This window comes from Lissotriton vulgaris, chromosome 3_1, assembly GCF_964263255.1.
Source record: "Lissotriton vulgaris chromosome 3_1, aLisVul1.2, whole genome shotgun sequence".
NCBI classification, from domain to species: Eukaryota; Metazoa; Chordata; class Amphibia; order Caudata; family Salamandridae; genus Lissotriton; species Lissotriton vulgaris.
In genome coordinates this window covers 90,525,608-90,550,995 of record NC_141689.1, presented here as the reverse complement: position 1 = coordinate 90,550,995, position 25,388 = coordinate 90,525,608, and the positions used below count along the sequence as shown (strand labels likewise).

Genomic DNA, 25,388 nt, shown 5'->3' with positions numbered 1-25,388 from the left:
CCAATCATTTCCCTGTCAATGTGGAAAAAAACGATAAAAAGCCAAATTACTCTAGTGTCATTCGAGAGAGATGTTGCTCGACTTCCCAGAAAAAAACACTCCTTGCAACTTTGAATGACTCGTATATTAAGGGGAAATCTCAACCATATTTTAACTTCAATCACGCAATAAAATCATTTATATGAGGCTGTTAGCCCTTCCAATTCATGACTTTAACCCGCTGTGGGCTCGGAGGAATGGTCAGCTAACATGTAGGCTCTGCAATTATCCACATGAGTCCTGGTTACATCTGTTATGTTGTTGCCCTCATCTTGCCAATGATCACCGACGCCTACTGGTCCCAGTTTATTGGGAAAAGTTACTGAGACATTGCAGGGAAGCATCTGATTTGTGCTTCAGTAATAACTCAGCCCAAGTTCTAGCAAGAGCTGGGAAGTTTGTTAACATTATTTTAACTGCACTGCATAATGCCCAGCATTAAGAAACTGACAAGCTCTATTCTTATTGCATAAATGAACGTCGATGAAAGTTCAACCTTCAGTAATAAGCATTGTGACACTTTTGCTACTGTCTTTTATACTATACACTTCTCTTTTGGACCAAATGGCCAATTGTGATATATTGCCATTCACTTGAAATGCTGCTCTTTGGATTTGATATTTTATTTTGTATTACCAGATTTACAAATGTGTATGCAATCTTTTATTAATTCTTATATTTTAATCCTTACATTTTATCAAGTATTAATATGATTTGTATGTTACGGTTTTAATTAACTGTATAATAAAGTACATAGGGGCCATCATCCATAACGCAGGTCGATTCGCCAGCCAGCTTGAGACGATCCGAAGAAAAGGAATGGTTATAGCAACAATGTTGAAGCAGCTTAAATCCAAACTAACAGGCTCTATGCTCTCCCCTCTCCTCCAGGTAGCACATTCCAAGATCCTACCTACCATCACATATGGAAGTGGATTTCTGAGAGAAAGACTCCAAGATTTTGGACACTACATTAGCCAGGGCCTATAAAATTATGTTTAACATACCAACCTAAGTCTCTCCAGCACAGATCTGGTTAGAGTTCAGTCTCACCAAACAACACCTAGCAAGGCAAGGGTCCTACCTAATCTACTGGCATAATATCAGGAATGCACCCCCTCACACTACAAACCATCTTCTTTGGCAAGAGCTTCAGCTCAGAATTACATTGCTGGCCAGAAAATTCCTAAAAGACGCCCTGACAACCACCGGTTTCACTGGGCTCTGAGATGCTCACATCACCCATGCATCTTTCAAACGAGCGGTGCGATAGGCAACAAGGAAACTATCCCTAGTGGAAGACAAAGCCTCCTTTGCTGGTAGAAATCAAGCCTGAATGATAATTAACGGCTACAAATTGCTGAGCTCTCAGCCATATTTCAGCCTGGGATACTCAAAGAAAATAAAAGAAAGATTTCTTAATTACCAGCTAGGAAAACTTCCAGCAATCCTGCACCTCCCATCATGGTTGAGGAGGCAAACTTTGATTAACTGCCGCCTGTGCAGCAACGGAACTGAGGACATGGCACATCTGTTTGTGATCCAAAACAATAGAGGAAGTATAGAGGAATCGATAGAATCACCCTCCTTGTAGATCCACATAAACAAAAAGATTCTATCAAAAATAGCGGTGCAAGTGTTAGATTTATGGGTTTTTTGAAAGTTTTTTAATGAGAAGGGGTGGAATAAGGCTCTTCCTCAGATTGGTGAGATGAAGGCATGTGCTTTTAAAATACCCCTCACACACTAAGAATCCCTTAGTGTCATGCTTCATCATGGGGGTCTTCCCGTCCCTCTACGGGGTGGGGCGTGCTACGACCTACGAGCTACGCGGGAGCACTATTTCTGTGAAATACACTATGTGCAAAAAACGAATACATCCGCTTAGTCAGGCGGGCCGCCGGAACTGGATTGGGTTACATAGAGTAAAAAAAAAATATTACCTTATCCAGTCAGTTGCTATGAAGGTTATCCACTTTTAAATACCACATATCACATTTTAAATTCTTTATCCATCAGCAACTGGGAAACAAATTGAACATGGGCCGGCCGAAAGCGAGCTAAACACAGCTGCCAAAGACCTGTCAGGCCCCAAACATCTGGAAACCCAACAATCCTCTTATTAGTGTTTTTGATAAAAAAACATTTAACAATCTTTGTGTCTACCATGCATTTTGTAACGGTTTTAATTAACCAAACTCAATAAAGTTACTTGCATCTCATGCTGGAGTCACAAAATCAAGGATGTGTTTAATTATACTGTAGTAAAGGTATAGAGTCATAAATTAATACATTTACTTTTCACACTGCATCACATGTTCTCTCCATGGGTAAAGGGTTAGTTTCTTTAATTAAAGTGACTCACTGGGTACCCACTGAACACTCAATTATCCCTGGTGGGAACTTCAAACTACATTTCATAGACCCTGTCCCAACCCCTGCCAAAGGTGCAGCTTAAGTAGAGGTGCTTAGAAAATTCTTGGAAGGAAAGAGGGCAAGATGTTAGCTCAGGAAATTGTTCCAGAATCTGAGAGATTAAATTAAGCAGTGCATCCTCTGGCTGAGTATGATGGAGTTAAGTTGTGTGAGTGTAGCAAGTTGACTGATCATATGCCAACATGTGGAGAGATCTTTTACAACACGTAGATAGAGTCAAGGGGTGATGTTATAGCAGCATTTTCTGGCTTTCAGAGCAACCTAAGATTTTATGATGTAATGGTTTCGGTATTCCTTTTTCGATGTTAGCCCAAAGTTTGCCGCCTTTTTTTGGGAGGGCAAATCTGAAAAGTTTGCCAACAAACTCAAATCCCTAACATTTATTCATCAGGGGATTAGAGCTAATTAGCAGTGCTTGGATCAGTTCTCCAAAGCATGTATTTCCAACAAAAGAACAATCACTGCAATGAACAGGCTGAAAGCAAAAATTGGATAAACCAAAGGACTGGCACTGCAAATCTACCTAGCTAAAATCATCAGTTCAGCATCCTACAGATTGAAAGCATGAGGCTACATCTACACTGACTACCTTGAAGTAAGGGAGAAGTAAGAGAGAATGCATTCGTCAAAGGCATGCTTGCAGTAGAGCCCAGAATACATTTACTTACCGCAAAGCGAGAGCTCAGGGTCAAATCTGTCTCTAACAAATCTAACTTAAATCTACTTTATATTGATATGCATTTGGTTTCTCCTATAGACACTACTTCTAGGACATCATGGCTTATATGGGTTAAGTTAGCTTACATTATTCCAACAGAGAGATAAACACTAAATAAAAACAGTTAATCCCAAATGAGGAGTGACCCAGGTGCTCTGACCAAATCTTGTTGTGCTGTTGTGAAGGAGAAATATTGGAAGTAAAAATTACACCATCAGCCTGAGTATTAAAGAGCCGGTAGGCAAGAGAGCTGTGTGACCGTGAAAAGAAAAGAAGTGTGAACACAACTTAAATAGAGCTCCACTTAGTAAATTATTCATGGACATTTTTGTGTGGTTAGAGATAGATTTTTTAGTTTTTATTACCTGCTTTTATATTTTTGCTAACTAATATTTGGATGTGTGATTTTTGTGCTATAACTCAGTCTAATGTGGTACAGAAAATGAAGATGATAAATATCCCAGGGACAATAGAGCCAATCTCAGGGTCTGTGCTTGAGAGACATATTGTAGCTTTTGTGATGGCATCTGTGCAGCCCTACTGAAATCACTGTCAAAGTAAGACCTAAAATTTACAGCAAGAGGGGAAACAGGATGGGAAAGATGGACAAGTAGCATGGCCTTCAAAGAACCTCTTTAAGTTCAAGAAGCAGGTCCCGTCTTCTTTCATTACTGTCTCATTACTGTTTGGAAACATCTTATTGTAACTTTACTGTCTGAAGAGACAATCAGTGGCACTCGTTTTTGACTCTTTTCTGATCTATCAGCCTAAGCTGGAGGTTCAGACATATATTAAGGGTTAAGAAGAATATACAGCTTTAGTCACGGCCTTTAAGGGCAGTATTTTAACTGCCATGAGCTGGATCTGTCCCACATTAAATCTTGTTTCTCTTTTGTAAAAACTTCACTGAGAACCTGTTATGGTAGTTAGACACTGCATTCCGAGGAATCTGATTGGCTGTCCCACTCTCTGTAGTGAAAGCACTATGTCTATACATTTTGCAATTGTATACATTATTTTTACCATACCTCAAATCAAAAATTGTATTTACTGTATTAAAAGTTTTAATTCATTAGCTGGGAAAACTACAGAGAGAATGTGCCTTTCTGCAACATTTTCTCTCTATATTATACAGCGCTAGTTTTCCAACACGAATATACTGTAGATTCTTTTTACTGCAGTAGACCATCTACAGTGGAGAAGTGGCTCAATGGTTAGAGCGGCAGACCCTGATGCAGAGGTCTAGCCCAGGACCAGGGTTCAATTCCCTGCCTCGGCGGGTCTTGGGCTCAATGTCCGTGGACCTGATAATTCTCGCCTTGGTGCCTATTCCAATCATGGAGTCCCACTCTGCAACTCTGGGCAATAGCTTGCGTAATCTCCACAACGGCCCCCACAACACTAAGGATGCCTGGCCTCCACCTTGGGGGTGCCCAGGAGTGGACGCCTCACAGGGAAAGCCAGTAACAGCGGTATTCGTACAAGCGCCTTGAGACCCTTGCGGGTGAGTAGTGCGTTATACAAGTATCAATTTACATTTACAGTCATAAAATAGGGAGCATCTTTATTTTTTACCCTCACAGAACTTTAGAACATTTCTTGCACTAAAAAGCCTCCCCAAAATGCATTAATAGAGTAACAGAAAGAAATGTATTTGTCTGTAAAGGTTAACAAAACGAAATTCTCATCAGTTTTACATAAAAAGTAAATACTAATTAAAATATTTTTTGGCAGTGAAAATTAAAATAAAACTTGATGTCCCTAGCTTATATTACTGTAATACATTTCACTTGATGAGTATTGACGTCAACATTATAGAAGACAATGTGATCAAACCATTCACCCAACTACAGATTACTATACTATATTTTATATAATAAATATACTACATACAATTCAATGTAGATGTCTTATGTTTACACACAGATTGGTGGGGGCCCATCAACTCAGCCGTATTGACTGTCTTGTAATTATTTTATTGCACTATGATATCCTCCAAAAAGTCCAGACTACCTTTAAAAAAGCTTATTAGAGTTAGAATGAGTGTTTGATATCATAAATTTCCTTTAATTGGACTGGCTCCTCATTCTGAGATTTTCAAATTTGCTGTGAGGTAAAATCACCCAGGGTAAATACATAGCAACAGCTTATGTTGGGCCAAATTTACAGAACCTTTAATATCGGAATATGGGAGAACATGCAGAGTTGGTTTTACCAAACCTTACATCTACATATATACCCTCAATCTCCCCGATTTTTCCATCATACATTCTTCCAGTTAGTATCTAGTCAGTGCAAAACACCCACACAACTCAGAATCTGGACTCAGATGCAAAGGTGCATGAATGAAATCAGACGCTCAGGAAAGCTCATCGAAGTCTAACATATGTTTAATGCAAAAATAGCCAGTAAGTATTGATAATATTCTAAGCAAAATTTGATATTTGATGGACCATCACACAGCCGTTTGATCAGTTGGAGCACATAATGATAAATTCTGTACATTTCACACTATATTTAAACTATTTTTCTCAATGCGATAAGCAGAGAAAAAAAACATGTGATCAAATAGAGAATTCAGATAGTCAACAACGAGCAGGTGCCTGATTCTTATTGTGGGAATATGAGCAGACCTTGAAAATAAAGTTACAACATTCTACTGTAAAAGGCTGACTTCACGTAGTATGCAGTCCTCGCTTGGGTATGCCAACTTAAGAACGAGGCTACGCATAATGGGACAGTTAAAATAAAGGTGCAATGTGCAAAAGGGATAACAAGTAAACACTGCATTTAAAATGCATGATAATTTGCAATAATGTATGGCTCTAGCAGTGCCTTAAGTAGGTATAAAAACAAATTGTATTACAAACAGTTGGGTATACATAAAATTGTGTTCTCTGGAACTTGCACTGGAACGGGACTAACCTCACAACTCAGAATAAAGCCCTAGGCGTTAATGGCCATTTCATATTCCAGCACTGATCCCAATTGTACATAGTTACCTATATCTTAGTTTAAGTCAATGTTATTTTTAGCTCTATTGTAAAATAATTTTGCTCAGGACAGCAATAACAAGTGTTGTTTACAATTTCAACATTCATTTGTAGCTGTTTCTTTGCTTTGATTTGTATGAAGTTAGTCTGAACTTTACAAGATTTCCTGTTATTCCCAACTACAGACCAACCTAAAATTCTGAATTTACATTAAGTGTCGCCGCACATTTCATTGTGAATTGATTGTCAAGGTGTAAGTCTTTTGCATTTTAGGTAAACCCCCACCTTGTTGTTGTAACCTTCCAAGTTTCTTGTTTTGTTATTTGTTAAACCCCTCTTATTTAAATTTATTGTTAGTTTGCTGTTTGTCCAAATTGTTTTTGTTTTGAAATGATATTCTTTTGATTAATCTAAGATGCAATCTAGTTGTTTCCTAAAAAGAATGGAATACATATGCCTCTTTTTTATGGATGTCTGAATGTATAGTATGTACTTCTATTGCTTCTTGATGGGGATACTTTTTTGCAAAGTGCCAGTTTGAAACCCATGATTGAGTGAAACCTTATCTAATAAAATACCATCTACAACAGTAAAGAATATGTGATATGATATAATTTGGTGTTGACATCAAGTACTAATTTTGCTTCCTAATACTGTCAAATGTAAACTCCACTAACAAAAAGTTTATGTGATCCATACTTTACATGTACTGATTACCTAACTTACAGTTTGAAGTTTTCTAAGATATTTCATCTTTCTGTTATACAGTTTCCCCAAGACAGCCTTTGATGGTCTCCTTCCTGGAGACACAGAGAGGACACCAGGGCATTATCCGGTGCTCCGTAGAAAGCGATCCTCCATCAAATGTTGCCATCTCCAGGGCAGGTGAGGTGGTAGCCTCCAGTGGTCTCCGTAGCTCAACCAACCAGCGAATCAGTGTCTCTGTCACCCACAACTCCCTTCAACTGGAAATCAAGGATGTTGTGCTGGATGACCAAGGAGAATATACGTGTACAGTGAACAATACTTATGGGAGTGCAACAACATCTACATACTTCACTGTGGAGAGTATGTACATTTGTTTTTAGTATATATTGTATATACTGTAATGTTGCATGCTGTTTTATAGTGTGAATTTAGTTATTCTCTAAACAAGGTAATCTGTATGAAAGACCATAAGCTTTGGAAATTCAGATACATCGATCGATTTGATGCTGCATTGGTTTAGGGCGTATCACTAGTCTGGGCCAAACATTTTTAGCCTATTTATTCATGTACATATGTATTGGTGATATTATTCAGCATGCACTTGACCTATTAGGGTACTAGTGCTTTGCATCCAAGATTTTCCTTGGCACATCGATACAACTTTGAATTGACTTAGTAGCTATGAGTAAAGGCATATTGTATTGTAGAATAGCATCATACACCAAAGAGGGTAATATGTCTACGTATCAAGTCAGAGACTGCAGATATCATTGTCATTGAGCAGATAGCTAGTTTAGGACAACAGCAGATAAACCAAGCAAACCATTCAAGTCCACTCAAGGCCTTAGTGAGGTTACATTAAGAGATCTTTCCACTGCTTTTGAAAGTTCCACAGAAGAGATTGGTTCTCCTTGTGAGGAGGATGAAGTTTAATTTATTAGGTTCTCTCGCTGAAAGATAATGTCTCAGTGTACTATTTGTCTTGAAGAAAGATGTTTCCAAGAAAATAATCACTAAGCGACTTCCTCTAGAAATTGACTATTTGTGTACCAAGTAATTTGGGGTTCCCAAACTGAGTATTTTAAACACTATTCATGCCAACTTAAATTTGCTGCTGGCTTTGATGAGGAGCCATTTGAGGAAAATTAGGTTCAGAGAGACATGGTCGAACCTGGGAGGTAAGGTCTAGACACAGAAGGTCTGGGAAGTCCCCTTCTTGATTGCCTGAGGAAAGGACAATTCCTCCCAGTAGTCATGTTGCCACCCTGCACAGATTACACCTAAAAGATATTAAGTGTCTCCATACCAGTGTCCCAGTAGGTACTACAAACCCTTGAAGGAAAAATCTCCTTGTGTGTCTTGTAGGTCTTGAATGAAGATGAAGATTAATATTGATGAAAATCAGCAAGATGCCAAATTCTCCTGAAATCATGAAGGAGAAAAGACCCATATAAGAGTCCATGTTCAGACACTAGACAAAGATCCAACTGCTAAACCTAAAAGTTAGTGTGAAACATATACTAAACAAAAAATGATAGAACAAATGTTTTGTTGCACAACTTTCTTTCAAAATTGGCTCTAACTAACATCAAAGGAAACTTACCTTTTTCGTCTTTGACTGGAAATTTTTAATAACATCCTATGGACTGACAATCATCTTAGAAAGTAAAGGCTGGAAGGCTTGTCCATGCACATTTAGAGAAAAGCATGGTTTTCGTTGAGTAAAGGAAGAAGAAGCCAATATTTGACATTGTTCTTTTCTTCTTAAATTCCATACTCCCACCACCACTTTTATGCCTGATACTCCAGGCAGCTAGATGGACACCCCTACAGGTGACTACAAGTGTGAAGATTCCTCCAGTAGTCAGGGTCGACACAGACACTCAGTCATGTGCTGCGTGCAGTATCTTGGAATATGCTGCCAAGCAGAGAATTGAGTTCTCATTCCCCTCTTGGACACACCTGCCCTGGTCTTCAGTTAGTACTTTAAACACCTCTCGGCATGGACGTAAGGCTGGTTCTTGATATTCACCTAGCAGGTGCATGTCAGACAGTTTGATGTTTTGATATCCGAATACTGTAACCAAAATATTGTGAAATATATATTGTTTAACAAAAAATGGTCCGATTGGAGTTCATTACAGAAAATCTATTCCCAATAAGATGATTTCTTTTGTGAGAAATATTTTGGAAACAGTATTTCTGTAAGTCTGTTTGCTAACTATATTCTGATATACCACCAGTATTTTACTACCTCAAAATACAACCCTGTTAGAGCCACTGCCAAGGGAACTTGTCAATATAGTTTATAACTAATTCCATCCCTACATTGACCCTTCATCTACTTTGACACTAGCATCAAACCTAACCCTAACCATACTGCTTATTTTATATTTCTTTAACATAAATGAAATTAAATAGGCAACATTAAATCAACCCTATGCTTAATCATAAACTTACATTGAATTAAATTCAGTTAAATAATATTGAATAAAATATTGGCCTTAGCTTTACCCTTACGATAACTGTGGTCTTTAATTAAATTCCATACAATTCAAAAAGTAATCTTAACCTAAACTTGTTGTTAACCCTTATACTATTAATAAACTATATTTATTTGCTTTAAATTAAGTACAATTTGATCTTAACCTAACCCTGGTGATGGGTGGTTCAGACTGAGGCATTGCTTAATCTCATGCGGAAATGAGGCATGTTACCCTGTAGGAGGTCATCAGAAAGCTGGGACTGTGTCTGATGAATGGCCTTGTTTAGTTGTGCTGGTGTGACAGCAGTAACCTTGATTACTTCTGCTCCAGAGTCGCCAGTGACAGTGGTGACCCTGTCTCCGAGGCTGATAAAAGGAAATTCTAGAATGAAGTGAGGTAGAGCATTGGTTGGTGCTGGAGAGATGTTGTGCCAATTGAGACAATGGCAACATAGTCCAAAACAGGTCCTATATGTTTATCATCCAGTAAACATCAAATACATCACAGATAAAAATGTGTGTCAGGCCTATGTGTCAAATGTTTGCATTAGAAGCTTGTTAGATTGTTGTAAATTGATTTGTATTGGCAACTTAACACATGCCACTTGACGAATAGCCTTACACTTTCACGTTCATGATTCTGTGATACATGACTTTGATCTCACTGGTAATTCCATTGTGATAGGATGGCCAGAATTCATTCATATAGGCATGACTGAACAGAAACAGTCTGTGCAAGGGGCACCAATGTGGTCAAACACCCACTTGTTTGCACTTTATGCAACACCAACATAAATGAATAGGTAAGTGATGCAAGGTTGCAGCACATAGGTACATATAGACACAGAGAGGCCTGTTCACAAAGATGAATATGCATGTGTATATTTATTTATGTGTATATTTACCACTACAAGTAGGTGCAATACTACGCTTTTTAGCTTTTCGAGTGTAGACTTACAGGATTCACAAGTGTAAAGTACTACTAATAACTTTGCACTTGTTGGCAGAAATCTGAACCACCGGGCCAGAGATCTCCCTGTGAGACAACAAAGGGAAACTTATTAACATTTATTATACTTAAAGATATTAAATATTTTGCTGTTAAATTTGAATGTCAAAAACTATATTTTTCCCTAATTGATAAAATAAGATGTTACAGCAGAATAACTCCTCAACTTAAATGTGCATTAATACATTTCTTAAATCAAATATATTAATATAATTAATTAATTTAGACATAATAATTTTTAAAGAATGATTTAAAAAACCCACCCTCATTAACATTTTTATTTCTATCAAATATGTGGTACATTTAGTTAAAAATTATGTGTTTAATGTATTTAATTACTTTGAATTTTAAAGAAAGGTTTAAAATGATCTTTTTTTTAAAGTGTTTATTTTTAACTTTTAAAATAATAAAATATTTGAATTATTTAAATATTAAGTGTGTGGTGCTTTACTTACTCCAAGGCTGGACCTTGTTTAAAAGCAGTTTTGACACCTTTGGGGCTGTAGTAACTTCACAATTGTAGTTTGTGATTAGCAATCTTCTTACTTTTTTTGTGGGTGTATTTGCATTAGAATCTCCCTCTCTATACACCTCCTTACATCCCCTAAACGCCTTCCATTTAGAATCAAGCGTTCCCCATTTTTAAGCCACTCCCTCTTGTCTATCCCACATTTTGGAATATTTTGAAATAGACACAGTGATGGAGATTTCCACACAGAAAAGAAAGGTGAGGTAAATTCCCCCTCCCATAGGTTTGTGAATCACATTTTGTAGTACATGATTAGCACTTCTGAAAAAATATTTTATGTACTGCAAAAGGAAGTTTTTTAATAGACCCCTGGGTTGTCATGTCTGTTATGCCATTGGCCATACTTTGGCACAGCCCCCACTCCCTACACATGTGTCTCTGAGTGGGAAACAGTGCTGGAACTGAGCAGGAGCATACATAACCTATACATGCATGTGGGCTCTGGTCACTGTATCATATTGGCTTGTGGCTAGACATACAAATTGCATTAACAGTACCATGTGCAGGGTGAGTGAGCTAGTGGTATAGTGGCTGCTTGACATTGTTCTTGCTTGACCTCCAATGTATTAAATAATTACCTGCTGCACATTTCCTTAGGTGCTTATATCAGCATGTGAAGGTCAGATTTGCTGTAATCTACCACTCACCCCCAATGGACATGCCCATCAAAGCCAATGTTTCTGCTATCCATGTGACAACCTGTAGGTGAACACATCCTTCTAGTCATGGGAGATGAACCTTTTGCTGGGAAATGAGGTAGTGTGTCTCGGAGGTGTATCACCGGCGATCGAACCAAGAGCTCCGCGATCGGAGTCAGCCGCTCTGGCCATATGGCTCCTCCATTAAAATGTCTCCTTCAATTCTAGGTATAATTGTAGGATATTGAAATATCTCACTTTTGATTTTTCTTACTGCCACACTCACGAGGGTCCGAAACAGTGGGTATGATGTGCTTACAAGCTGGTAAGCTGTCCATGTCTCCACTACCCGCGCGTTCACTTCTGGTAATAGCTGCATTGTGTGGTTGGCAGTTTTTCCTCTTGCATGTATGTTTCGTCACAGCTTACATATGATTTCGTATACTTGCTTTTGTTTAATAATAGATGTGCAAAGGGGCAAATATAAAGATTCTCCTAATCTGTATTTTTTTTCAAACCAGCTGCACGAGTGATAGTTGAGCCATCACCAGAATTGTCGGAAGGTGACCTGTTAAACGTGACATGTGTGACAACATCTGGAGTTCACGGGACAGCCAACTACACCTGGTACAAGAACAACCGATGGCTGCAGGCCAGCACTGAACCTTCTCTGGTCCTGCGCAAAGTGACCAGCACCGACACTGGTTCCTATCACTGCCAGGTGGAGGACGCGGAGGGCAGCCGGACATCAACGCTGATTGGGATAAATGTGCTTTGTAGGTCTTCTATTTGCTTATTTGTAAATATTGATTTTATGAAAAGCACATACTGTTATCGCCTCTCAGCACATAGCTACAGAGCTGTATGTATTTATCTATATGATATATCTATAGAGCTAACCAGCGAAAAGGCAGCGGAGCGCTGGACATGGTCAAAGGCAAGCGCGTCTATGAAAGATAGGAGAGGAATCTGGGTTGTGGATGGTTAATGCATTGTGATGTGGTGTTCTTTAAAAAGGAGAGACTTCAACTCTTTCCTAATTTGGAGCAGTGTTAGGGCGACCCTGGTGGATACAGGGATGCTGTTTTAGATTCTGGTTGCATGGATAGAAAAAGTTTGCTGCCTTGTTTTTTCTTTTTCACACTTCTTAGTTTGCAGTTGGATGCTGTCCTGGCTGATGATGTGCCAAGAACCTCCCGACATGGTGAGCTTGTCTGCAAGATAAGCAGGGGTGCTGGTTGTGATGACTTTGTAAAAGAGCTCATGAAAGGTGACACCTCTGGGCGCCACAGTCCCTAGAATCAGGAAGACCCACTGGGGAGGGAGACGTTTCTTCCATTCCGCCTGTAAATGGTGGCACACACTGTCTGACCATCTCCGAGCGGAGTCTAATCTGTTAAAATTCAGATAACAACTAAATACCTGGATTTTTCCCTTGGCCACTAATTAGAACCCAGTAGCCTTTTCTCCTTCAAATTATTGTACAGACACAAGAGCCAAGATGCCAATTTGTTGGTTTTCCCGCTCTCTACAAATATATTAGCATAACATAGCAGTGGCATGAGAGAGTACCAACTTTCCGAATGTTGCTTTGCTGTCACATTCATATCCATACTACACCCTTGTTTGCAGACTAGCAGCGCTTCACGGAGGTGGCTGAGCCCGCTCAGGCCTCTCCTGAGGCTGCTGCCTCAGTATCCCCTCCAATCCCCTCCACATACACATTCTCTGCCTTACCACCCCATCACCCTCCTGTTCCGCCTTGCTGCCCCAGCAGCCATCCATTGGAAGCCGGAGCTCGCTTGGCGTTTGGCGGAGGTTCATGGAACTTTTTGGGTTTTGGTATGGTTACCAGTGGTATCTCTATTGTGTTCAACAGGGGTGTGTGAAAAGAGTCACCATTTGGAGGTTGTGGGCTCGCAGATGGTTGCTATGTGGAGGCAGTGGCATCACAGAACTCAAGGGGGATCCTCTACATAGTATATAGAGGTGCCGCCCCCATGCTCCAGCGCCAGTTGAGTGAATTCATCGAAGAAAACAATATACTACATGAGACGCAATCAGGCTTTCGTCCCGGCTTTAGCACGGAGACAGCACTAATTGAGGTGGCGGAGTCAGTAAGGTGGTCGATGGATGCAGGAAGCTCAGCGATGCTGGTACTCCTGGATCTGTCGGCCGCCTTCGACACGGTTGATCATGCTAGACTCTTGATGCGACTGGATGAGATAGGCATCCGCGACCAGGCTCTGGGGTGGATGCATTCATATCTGTCCCAGAGAACACAGAAGGTGGCACTAGGGACTGTTTCTTCAACACCCAAAGTCCTCAGCTGTGGTGTCCCGCAAGGGTCGGCACTCAGCCCCCTCTTTTTCAACATCTACCTCGCTCCTCTCTTTACGTTGATTGCCAATTGGGGTGTCAAGGCAATCTCATACGCCGATGACACCCAATCCTTCTCGAGCTTCAAGGGCTGTCTCCAAGATGTGGTCTGTTGGATGAATATGAATAAATTAAAACTAAACGCTAATAAAACAGAAGTGATCTTTTTTGGTAAAGGCCCCCCTCCTCCCTCAGAGCTATGGTGGCAAGCGGAGATGGGTCAAGCCCCCTCACCCAGCCTCACGGCAAAAAATCTGGGAGTGCGGTGGGATGACAGCCTGTCCTTTACCTCGCATATTCAACAAGTAGTCGGCTGCTGTTTGAGTAAGTTCTTCTCCCTGAGAGTTGTGGGAAAACAGTAATCCATGCCACAGTAACATCTAGGCTGGATTACGCCAACGGACTCTATCTGGGCTTACCTAAATACCTTACTCAAAAACTTCAGTTGGTCCAAAATGCAGCTGCGAGACTGTTAATGCGGATTCCTTTTAAGCATTCAGTCTCTCCGTATCTTCGATCACTGCACTGGCTACCAGTTGCCTGCAGAATCAAATTTAAGGCACTCACGTTGGCCTTTAGAGCTCTGTTTGGCACCTGTCCTAAGTATCTGAAAGCCCGGCTCCCGAGATACTTTCAGGCCTGTGCGCTTCGTTCCAATTGCCGCGTTCAACTTGCCGTCCCACGAGCAAAAAGGGCTCGACTGGGGAGTCGTACTTTCTCGGCAAATGTTGCGACACTGTGGAACACCCTGCCCCCAGCAATTCAGCAAGCCCCCTCTGAACATTGCTTCAAGCGGTTGCTAAAGACTTGGCTCTTTACCCAAGCACGCTAAGCTTCCTCACTTCAGTTCTCTGGGTCAACTGTGTTCTTCCTAGCGCCGGGACACCTCCTCGTGAGATAGCTGTTCGCGCTTTACAAAATGCTGTATTATTATTATTATTATTAGTCACGATCTCTCAGGTAAGTGGGCCTCTGCTCGTGCCGGAGTGAGTCCTCTGGAGCTCGGCTGTTGGGTGTGGAGGAGGGAGTTAGAGTTTGGTACAGCTTGCAGCCACTGTTCGCCTTCACCGTCACTGCAAGCGGTTACAAGCAAATACAAGCAAGCGAGCATTCAGTTTTCTGGGGATTAATGCGGTGAGTGAGTAGAAATCAAAGTTTCTTTCTTATTACATCACAAGGTTTGTGTTATTCCTCACAACTTTCCTCTTGGGATGCCTGGATATGCACAAGACGTTTTAATGGAACCCATAGCTACATTGTCTTAATGAACTTTCTTTGTGACATGGCTTCTTACAGCATATGATAGTCCCCTATAGTTTGAAAGTTTAATCTGATTTTTGCCATCTAAATATTATCTAACTCTGTCAAACTTTGTATTAAACTGGGAGGTTCTATTTTTTTTCCAATATTCCAAAATCTTTTAATTTTTTGCTTTAACTGACACTCTATTACACTGTCATTTTGGCAGTTTGCCATCTTGGCCCTCTGGCGTTTTGGCACCTTGGCACTCTTGCTTTATGAATCTTTAGTCATTTTTGCCATCTTCGGTACCTTAAAATCTTAGTTTCCTTCAAATTCAGGCGGTGAAACAGGTAGTGGCATTGAGTCCTTACAGGGCGTATAGGGACTAAAAAGTGAACTAGAGGGAAAATTTGAAATATACGAGGCTTTGTAAATTCTGGAAGCTAGTCCATCAAGTGTTATAGGGGAGGGCATGGCAGTCCTATACCCTTACAGTGAAGGGACCCGGGTGGTCGAGGAAATGTGCGTCATTGATTATTCCCCACTGATATGTCCAGATCTGGACATTATTGTCTCAACTCCTCTGATTAGGTATGGGCAGTCCTGACAGCCCTGAGTGGCACCAGGGACAGTTCCTTCCACAAACAAATCTGTCAAGCCAGAGGTGCAGCCAAAACTGGGCAATACATTGGGTTGCTGGGAATCAAGATTTTATGGTGCTAATATTCGCCTCAGTGGAATTTGTGAAAAGTTCAGAAACTGTTCCTGCAATATTAAGGAACAGAGGGGCATATTAGCAACAAATAGCGATAATTATCGCTAAATGTGCTTAGTGCATTTTTTTTTATCGCCGGATATTATCGCAGAGATAACGTGCTATTAGCAACGTTTATCTCTAATGCGATAAAATATCCGGCGATAGCGGCTCAATGCGTGAATATCACTGGAAATCCGGCGATATTCAGGCATTATCGCAAATCAGGACTTAACCTGAATATCCACCTCTCATTGGATATACAGGTTAAGTCATGGTCTGAGCAGGTGTTAGGTTCTAGCGATAATCGAGCTTAGCGCGATTTTTTTATCGTTTCGCCTGCCTTGCTAATAGGCGATAGTTGTGTTAGCGACTGCTTTCAGTCGCTGACAGGTTGGGTACTCCCACTTTGCATGTCATTAGCGATAAATATCGCTGACATGCAAAGCGGGCCTCAAACCTGTAGCTGTCGCCTACAAGCTGTCGCTAACTGCTGTGAGCGACAGCTTGCTAATGGGCAATAGAAATATCGCCGCTTTAGCAGGAAAAACTCCCGCTAAAGTGGCGATATCGCCCTTGCTAATATGCCCCAAAGTTTCCTGACTGCCCAGGAGAAGTTTGACCTTTGCCAGTCCCTCTAACATACACAGTAAAATGTACTCCAATGAGGCAGAAAACCACAAAACACAATAAAGACACAAAACATCAACATTAATTACAATACTACAAGAGTGGTGCCAAAGTTTGCAGTCAATTTACTGTTCATAATCTGATGTTTGCAAACTAGAAGGATCCCAGCAATGGGGCCGATTCCGACCCTGGAAAAAAAACGTCCGTACGATTTTCGACTGGAGCCATCGCCGTACGATTCGTACCCGTCCGTCCGAGTCGCGTAGTACGATCCGTATTCCGTCAATCCATGCGAATCATCGCGATCCGTACGTATTGCAAGGCTGAAACAGTGAACCGTACGACTCGTACACATGCTGTACGACCCAACTGGTACGATCCGGACCGGGGTATGAGGACGCGATTTGTACGGTCCACGTCAGGTAAGGGCGATTCGTACGGAAAAGCACACAATCACTTACACACCGTACGGTGCATACACCCCATGATCGCAGGGGGACGGTGCATACCCCTGCGATCTCGGGGTGTACGCACCGTACCCCGCGATTGCAGGGTGTACGCACCGTACACCCAGCAAACATGGAGTATGGTGCGTACACCCCAAGATCACGGGGTATAGTACGTACACCCCGTGATCGCAGGGGTACGCACCTTACCCCTGCGATCATGAGGTGTACGCACCGCACCCGGGGGGGCCGTTCCGTACCTGTTACAGGGCGAACTCTGCTTTTACTGCTGTTTTCAGTTCCCGTAGAAAAAGGGTAGTACGGTGCGTACCTGACACGAATCGTACTTGCCGGGTCGGAAAAAGCAGCCGCGAACCGTACAGATGTTGCGTACAGCGGGTTCCGAGGGAGATTTGTGCGGAGATTGAGTCGTACGGTCTTTGTACGATTCGTACGGAGTCCTGCACCTGGTACGAATCGTACTTCGTGATACGTAAGGGGGACGTTGCAGGGTACGATTCGTATGGGAAAAACGCTCCGAGCGGTTTTTCCCGAATCGGAATCGACCCCCATGTCTCACAGAAAATAAGCACCAATGTTACTCTGAGGGAGGGGGATTAATTATTGATCCTTCAGATATAAAATGATGACGCTCACTTTCCTTATCCCTTCGGTGATTATAAAGCATAGTTCAGATTGTATGGGCCCTGATCACCTCTCATTAGAAATAATAGACCGATGTAATCCTATGCGATGAGTCACCTGACAGAATTCTTGACCATGTTAATTTACTGGTCTAAGTCACTAACTAGCTGTGCTCAATAATACAATTAAAATGTAGTATTGATGTAAACTGTGAACATATTTACAAAACGATAAGAAATTCGTATCTCAGTATCCATGTTACAGTTTTTGCAGCAGAAATTTGAGCAGAGGTTTTTGAAAATTGATCTATGGACCATTTACCCTCTAGTTCTATGCTCGTCCTCTGGTGTTCTTGACTTCTTCGATCAAACCTATGGCACGTGTACACTGCCTAATAGGCAACCACTTCCACTCAAATTTGCCATACCCGTCACTCTGTTAAATTAACTATTTGTGTGTACCGTTTCAGAGTTTACAGAGTCTAGATATGGGGTGCAGAAGGGAAGGAAATAAATGATCAACTTAAAATGCAACGTGTTTTTAAAAATGCATATTTTGTGGACTCATGGTGCATTCCATACACTCAACGTGTAAAAAGGACTAAGACATCGAGTGAGCGCAACAATTGATAGTAAAGTGAATCCATTCTGAGGTTCACAACTCTTTTTAGCTACTGCTTTTGATACCTACGTCAGATTGTGCATGTATGTGCCACAAGCTGTTTCTCTGAGGTTATCTGTGCTGCTTGTGCAATCTAATGATGAAGCAGGGATTTCTTGCAGAAACCGGTTACTTTCTTTGGGGTCATATTTTTTGGGCCTTGCAGTATCTCAGTCACAATTCACTTTATGAATGACCTCTCCCTCTCTTACCTGAACAGTGTAATGAATAAAGAGAGAATGGTTACCACAAGTTAATAATGGGTTTGGTGAGGCATCAAACTGTTTTTATGGGTTTAGCTATAAAGGAAGTGAGTTTTTTGGAGTTCTGTAACCTAGCATGGCTGTGAGGATGTAGCTCTTAAGTTAGCTGGATGGAGACCTCAGCTTCTATTCCAAGCCTGGACAGTTTGCACCGCTAGTGCATCTTACACAATTTGTAAACACTCAGGTTGGATAGGTTTCCCCAGTTTTGAAACAGGGATCGATGCTGGTGGGGAGAGGCGAGCTTGTCTTGTCCCATGAATGCACTGCGGGCACTGGTGGCTCCTTGCCATGAATCAAAGGTCTACCCCAGGAGAGCTTTTGTGCCCAAAAACCTGGTGCAGTACTTATAATTAACACAATAATACGATTTATTAAAAAAATAAACACAAAATGTTCCCTTTCAGCAGCAGTCACTGGGCTACATTTTCATGGGGGAACAAAGGTGTTACATTGGATGCAGCTCCTGTACCCCAAAATGACGTTTTAGCTCCTTAGTAATGGGGCCATTAGCGATATTCCTTTGATACGTAGAGGGAACAATGTCGACAGTGAAGTCTCACCAGGGGTGCACCTAGTGAGCACTAGCTTTGTTGCTTGGGGCCTCTCTAGGATTATGGTCCCCTGAAACCCACCAATAAGGTAAAACACCGGACAACTTCAGGGGCAACCCTTCTGATGAACCTGGGAAAAGTAGCCGACATTTGGAAAGATTCAAGAGAAAGACATGTTTCAACGTCATAGAAATGTCAATGAACTGCAAAAATGAGAGATTTCTGGTGGAGAGCCCAGAAGGGGATATCAAGGTACACGTCGATGAGCTCCACTGAAGCAAATAAACCATTTTTTGCAATGTCTCTGAATTGAAATGCTTCATGGCAAGAACTCTGTTGACCTGATACAAGTTTAGGATTATCCCAATCTCCCCTGTTGCCCTATGAATAAAAAATATCATTAATACAGGCACTGACCTCTGGCCGCTTGTGCTACTGGATAATTGTCTTTCTTGATCAGCAGATCACAAATTGCAACAAAGGTGTTCTCTGCACCACATCGGTTTCAAATGTAGTGGTCCATGTTGTCTGGACACACCTGTTGGCTGTTGAATGATCCTGCTGGACTTTTTACTGTCGTTATTCTTTTTTGTTTCCAAAATTCTTCATTGCAGGATTGATTTCGCATGTTGAATAAGAATTGAAAAAGCTTCTTTGAAATAATATCAAACATTGTGTGTGGAAGTTCACGTCTAGGACCACCATATCTGTAACACTCAATACCCAGGTCCTAGGACTTTCTTTGGGTTACCCCATATATAATAACGATCTCTTGAGCAGGGACTCCTGCGAGGGTGTTTTGTATGTTAAATGTACCCAATGTGTGTAAACTTTGTATGACCATTTATCCACAAGAACCGAGGTAGGATATGGCAGAGAAAGACACTCTAACTTATAGTGAGGAATACATTAACAAACTCATTGAGGCCCAGAAGGGTGGCAGCTTCCTGGGGCGCTCCACAACTCCCATTGACCTCACTTTGAATGACAAAATCAATAAAGTAGAGAGACTAGAGAAAAAGTTAATTCGCACTAGACTACACGGCCATGTACTAACCCAATATTTGCAGGCAAATGTGATTCCTATAGGCCTGCAGGTGAGAAACGAACTGGCCATATTCATTGACAACCCAAATTTCAAGGGTAAATTTAGCTTTATCAGTAATAATTGCTCCAGGCACTGGATGGTGCTTGGAGTGGAGACCGCTCTTGAAGAGGTAGAGCGTCTGATAAAAGAAATTGCAGACCTCAGAAAGGAGATAATAGACGACAAGGCATTGAACAACGCCAAAGAAGCGTTGGAACGCCTTGAAAAAACACTGAAAGACTTCGATACCTTCACTCAGTCAACTAAACTAGACAAATTAGCGAAGGATCTGAAGTTTTACGATAAGAAAACGGTTTACCCGTATTTGGCAGAGGGTTATTACAAACAAGAGTCCCAGGGGAGGTTTGCAACCAGGGGGAGGGGTGGATACAGGAGGTATACCACCTTTTCCGACTCCTCTGCCACCAGCAACTCGGAAAACGAGCAAGAAAGACCCAGCACCAGCAGCAACTCATACCCTGACTACTCAAACACTTTTTTAGAGGAGGAACAATGGGGAGGTTACCAAGGCAGAGGCCGTCCCTGGGGGAGACCCAGGGGCCGCGGACAATCGAACTGGAATCAAGGAAGGGGTGGAACAGGAAAGAAACAGGTCCACTTCAGACCGGAAACACATGGGGAAATCAGAACCCGGCAGAAACACTACAGGTGGCAGCATTCCAACCTGTAACTGGGCAAAGCAGCTCGATAATAAATCTGTCTACATATGCCCTGAAACCAGAGGAGTCAAAAATACTTGAAAAGGGCCTCTCTTTTGTCCCCACTAGCCTTCCCAACACATTCAATTTGAAAACTGAGCTGCACCAGTTTTTCAGAAAGGTGAGACTGAAACATCATTTTAACAAAATCCCTTTCAAACCGATATTCAGCAATACCGGTCTACGGCCACCCTCCACCTTTACACCACCAGCACAAATGGTGTCGCATAAAATTCTGGCATTTGAGCAAGTGGTGATGAGAGATATCAACAAGGTGCTAGCTAAAAAGAAATACACTAAATTCAATACCAGCAAGCAAGAGAGACTGGCACTGGAAACACTTAAACAAAACCCTGATATCGTGATCAAACCAGCCGACAAGGGTGGGGCGATCGTCATACAGAGCAGGGATGACTACAAGTCTGAGATAATCTCACAGCTTGGGGTGGAAGGCAACTACAGAAAACTACAGGCAGACCCAACTAAGGAGATAAGCGCTGACATAAAATCTATCACTAGCAAGGCCTTAGAGGATGGTTTTCTAACCAAACATGAATATGAATATCTTAACAACAGCCACCCTAGGCTACCCACGATCTACACGCTCCCCAAGGTGCATAAACGGTTAGACAAACCCCCGGGACGACCGATCGTTTCCGGCTGTGGTTCAGTGTTAGAACCCCTCTGTAAGTACGTGGATATATTCATAAAACCTATTGCTGAGACAACCACGGCTTACCTAAGAGATACCATGCAGGTGATACAATTGGTGGATGAGTACCCTTTTGACAGAACTAACAACTTGTTGGTCACAATGGATGTAACCTCACTCTACACCAATATCCCACAAGAGGCTGCACTTGAAGTCATCAAAGGGGTTCTGGATGAGAGGCCGAGACCTTGCCAGGTCCCGACGACTTTCATTCTGGATCTCCTAGAAATCGCTATGAAGAAGAATTTCTTCTACTTTGATGGAGACTACTATGTTCAAACGAAGGGCGTAGCCATGGGGGCAAGTTTTGCCCCCGATCTGGCCATAATCTTCATGAACTCCTATGAACATAACTTTGTACTAAACAAGACCAACCCTTTCCATGACAACATCGTACTATGGCGTCGTTACATAGACGATGTGTTGATGATATGGCAGGGCAGTGAGGAACATTTAAGAAACTTTCACATCTGGCTCAACAGCCGATCCAACGACATCCAATTCTCACTCGACTTTAGTGATAAAAAGATTAACTTTCTTTACATCAGCATAGTTGAAGATGAGGGACACCTGCGGACCACACTCTATAGAAAACCTAGCGAAAGGAACACCCTGCTTCGCTACTCAAGCCATCATCCTCGCAACCTCAGGGATAACCTACCTTACGGGCAATTTCTGAGGTTGCGTAGGAATTGTAGCCGGAAGGTTGATTTCTTCAATGAATCATCGCTATTGATTGAGCGCTTAGCAGACAGGGGCTACCCACGCAGATTGCTCAAAAAGGCCCGCAAAAAAGCATGGTTCTGCCACAGGGAATTCCTCCTCGAACCGAAACAGAAAGAGAAGGATACCAACAAAAGAATGACCTGTGTTACTACCTTTAACACTAGGAGCAGTGACATTAAGAGAATCATAAACGGTCACTGGCACTTAGTGGCAGATGAGATAGGGATTCCAGACCCTCCCATGCATGCGTTTAGGAAAGGGAAGAGCGTGAGGGACTATGTAGTCCAATCTCTACTTCACAGTAAATCCAACAATACACAAACAACCCTTTGGAATACTCCACCAGTGATCGGCCACTATAAGTGTGGCTCGTGTAAAGCTTGCCCCATGACTCTGGAAATTAAACAGTGCACGCATAACAACTACACCCACACCATGCGCCAACAAACCAACTGCAACTCGGCCGGTGTTATCTATGCGATCAGATGTCCATGTGGGTTCCTATATGTAGGCCAGACCATACAGAAGGTTAAAGCTCGCATTCTGCAACATGTAAGCAGAATACGCTGCAAGGTACAGGGCGCCCCCCTGGTGGAACATTTTTTGACCTTCGGTCACCCGCCAGAAAGCATCAGATGGTGGGTTCTGGAGAAAGTCCAAGTGAATGTAAGGGGTGGGAATTTTGCTAGTACCCTGAGCCTCCGAGAATGCAAATGGATGCATATATTTGACACAGTCAACCGGGGTCTGAACGAGTATGAGGAAACAACAAGGCAAATGGCTACCCTGTACAATGGTTAATGTAAACTTTCTGTTTTTACTTGTTTTGCGGGCAGTCATAGGAAACTGTATGTAAATATATGACCGACATGTATATAATTCTTCCTACATCTCGTAATTATGTACTGTATAACATATACCCTGTAAATTGTTTTCTTTTACATACAGTTATATCCTTTGTTTACTATGTTTTCCAAACCTCTAATACGCCTGGAGTCTGTCTTCTCTCCAATCCACACATGTTGCTAGGCAACAGCCCCGACTCTAGCGTGAGTCTTAGTGGCGTGCACGTTGCCGTCACGTCCACTACTTAATCTGGCGCCGACTGAGCATCTCTCAGCAGTCGCCAACAGACAGAGCCCCATTGATAGGCCGTGCAGTTCTACTGAGGAGGTATGTTATGGCAATAAGCATCCTTGAGCTTTCCTAATCATCCTCTCTTTTTGGACTGCGGATCCATTTAGCTAACTATACATTCTTGCCTACAGACACAGCGTGTATACTGTTCGACCGACCAATCAATTACCATCCATCGCCCCACACAGCGAGGGTGAGTGCAACCAGCGTTTTTCAAGCGCTTTTTATGTAATGTCATTGTGTGTAGTACTGTCTCAGTCCAGCCAATGTTTTTCATATCCAATTGTACTTGAGGAAACACAGCACTGATGGCAATGTGTTTTAATTTTCTCTCCAGTACTCGAGAGCACGTTTGGACGGCTTTCAAAACCAAATTGATCTTTTCGCATATGGCACACCATTAAAGGGTGAGTGCCTTTGGAGTACGGACATTCAGTTCTAAACCTTCATGTTGTTGGTTTGAGATACTTAGCCCTTGCATTTTTGTTACAGGTGTCCGCCCACACTGCTGGGGTTACATGAGTATAATGTAACTTAGCTCTTTCCCTTCACCTTCCCGTCCTGATGAAGACCCGTTCATGAGGATATAAACTGCCCTTCGTATCCTTGGGTCGAAACGTCGACAATCTCCCTCTCATTGAGCCTGCATCTCCTATGCCCCTGCCCACTCACCCCTTCTGAAGGTACGAAGCACCGAGCGAATTGATCGCCGCAAAGACAAAAAGATTGACATTTCTTTGCAAAAACTATTGAGGGCAGGCTCTTGTTGAACCACACCAAGGATTATCTTAACCTTGGACTCAAAGACAATTGTGTAATTCACCATCCCCTGACCTCTCGGTCCTTTTTCTCTTTCACACGAGCACTAAACTTCTCACTCTATGCACTTTACCCTTTTGGTAACCCCTTGTTTCATAATAACTGCATATTTATGTACTGTACCTTGAGGAGGAATTTTATTGAGAATAAACAGTAGAGTCTTCTCTCCTCTACTTTTAAAACGATTGAAAAATTCTTTTGTGTGTATACTGGACATCTGTTTGTTTTGGGCTATTGTGTTTTCTTCTTTTTTGTTTCCAAAATTCTTCATTGCAGGATTGATTTCGCATGTTGAATAAGAATTGAAAAAGCTTCTTTGAAATAATATCAAACATTGTGTGTGGACTTTTTACTGTATCACGTAAAGCACATGCATTTTTTGTCTTCTTGAATGTTGTGTGGACTTTGTTTTCAATGTTTCTGATGCCAGCCTTGCACCCACTTTGGGGTATCTTTAATGCTAGCCAAATGTGTGCCTGCCACAAAACAAGCCTCAGCTGCAGGTGCTAATAACAAGACCCCCTCAAATTCCAATTGTTAACTGTATTCCAATTGCTTCTGTATATCCTCCAAAGGCACAGATCATTCTATTCTCTCCTCCACTACTACAAGGAGCAGACATCCCTCTTAGCAGTGACTGAGTTGTCTTAGTGCTAAAGTGAAAGCCTTAATAGAAATCAAGGGTCTGCTTCAAATCGAGATGATAGGGAGTTGTTCTGTACATTCTCTTGTATGCTCAGCCTCCACTAGAAATTAAATAACCTTTGGCCATGAAGAATTATTCCTTTGACAAACCTTGGCATATGCTGGCCTTCTTCTGAAATAGTTGGAACTGATGAAGAGTCCCCTCAAATGATGATCCTGGAGTCCACTGGGCAGGAAATCCATGGTTTGTTCTGATGTACACCTCGTCTTCCTTTAAGATTAAATTGGACTAATGTTTGAGATTAAGATAGTTTGTTAAAGTAAAGCCTGGAGTGGAATATGGTGTTTCGGATATGGAAATCGGCATGCCACTTGTTCCCGGGTCCTTCCCCCAAAACTATTGTTAGCTGGTGGA

At 41.8% G+C, this 25,388-nt stretch overlaps 1 protein-coding gene across 1 annotated transcript in view; it reads left to right on the top strand.

The window, feature by feature from the left end:
* Positions 1-25,388, top strand: part of SIGLEC1 (sialic acid binding Ig like lectin 1) — a 315,685-nt gene that overhangs the window by 230,660 nt on the left and 59,637 nt on the right. The window contains 2 exon segments of the mRNA XM_086960128.1: positions 6,955-7,254; positions 12,077-12,331. Coding sequence (XP_086816254.1) covers positions 6,955-7,254; positions 12,077-12,331 — 555 coding nt within the window.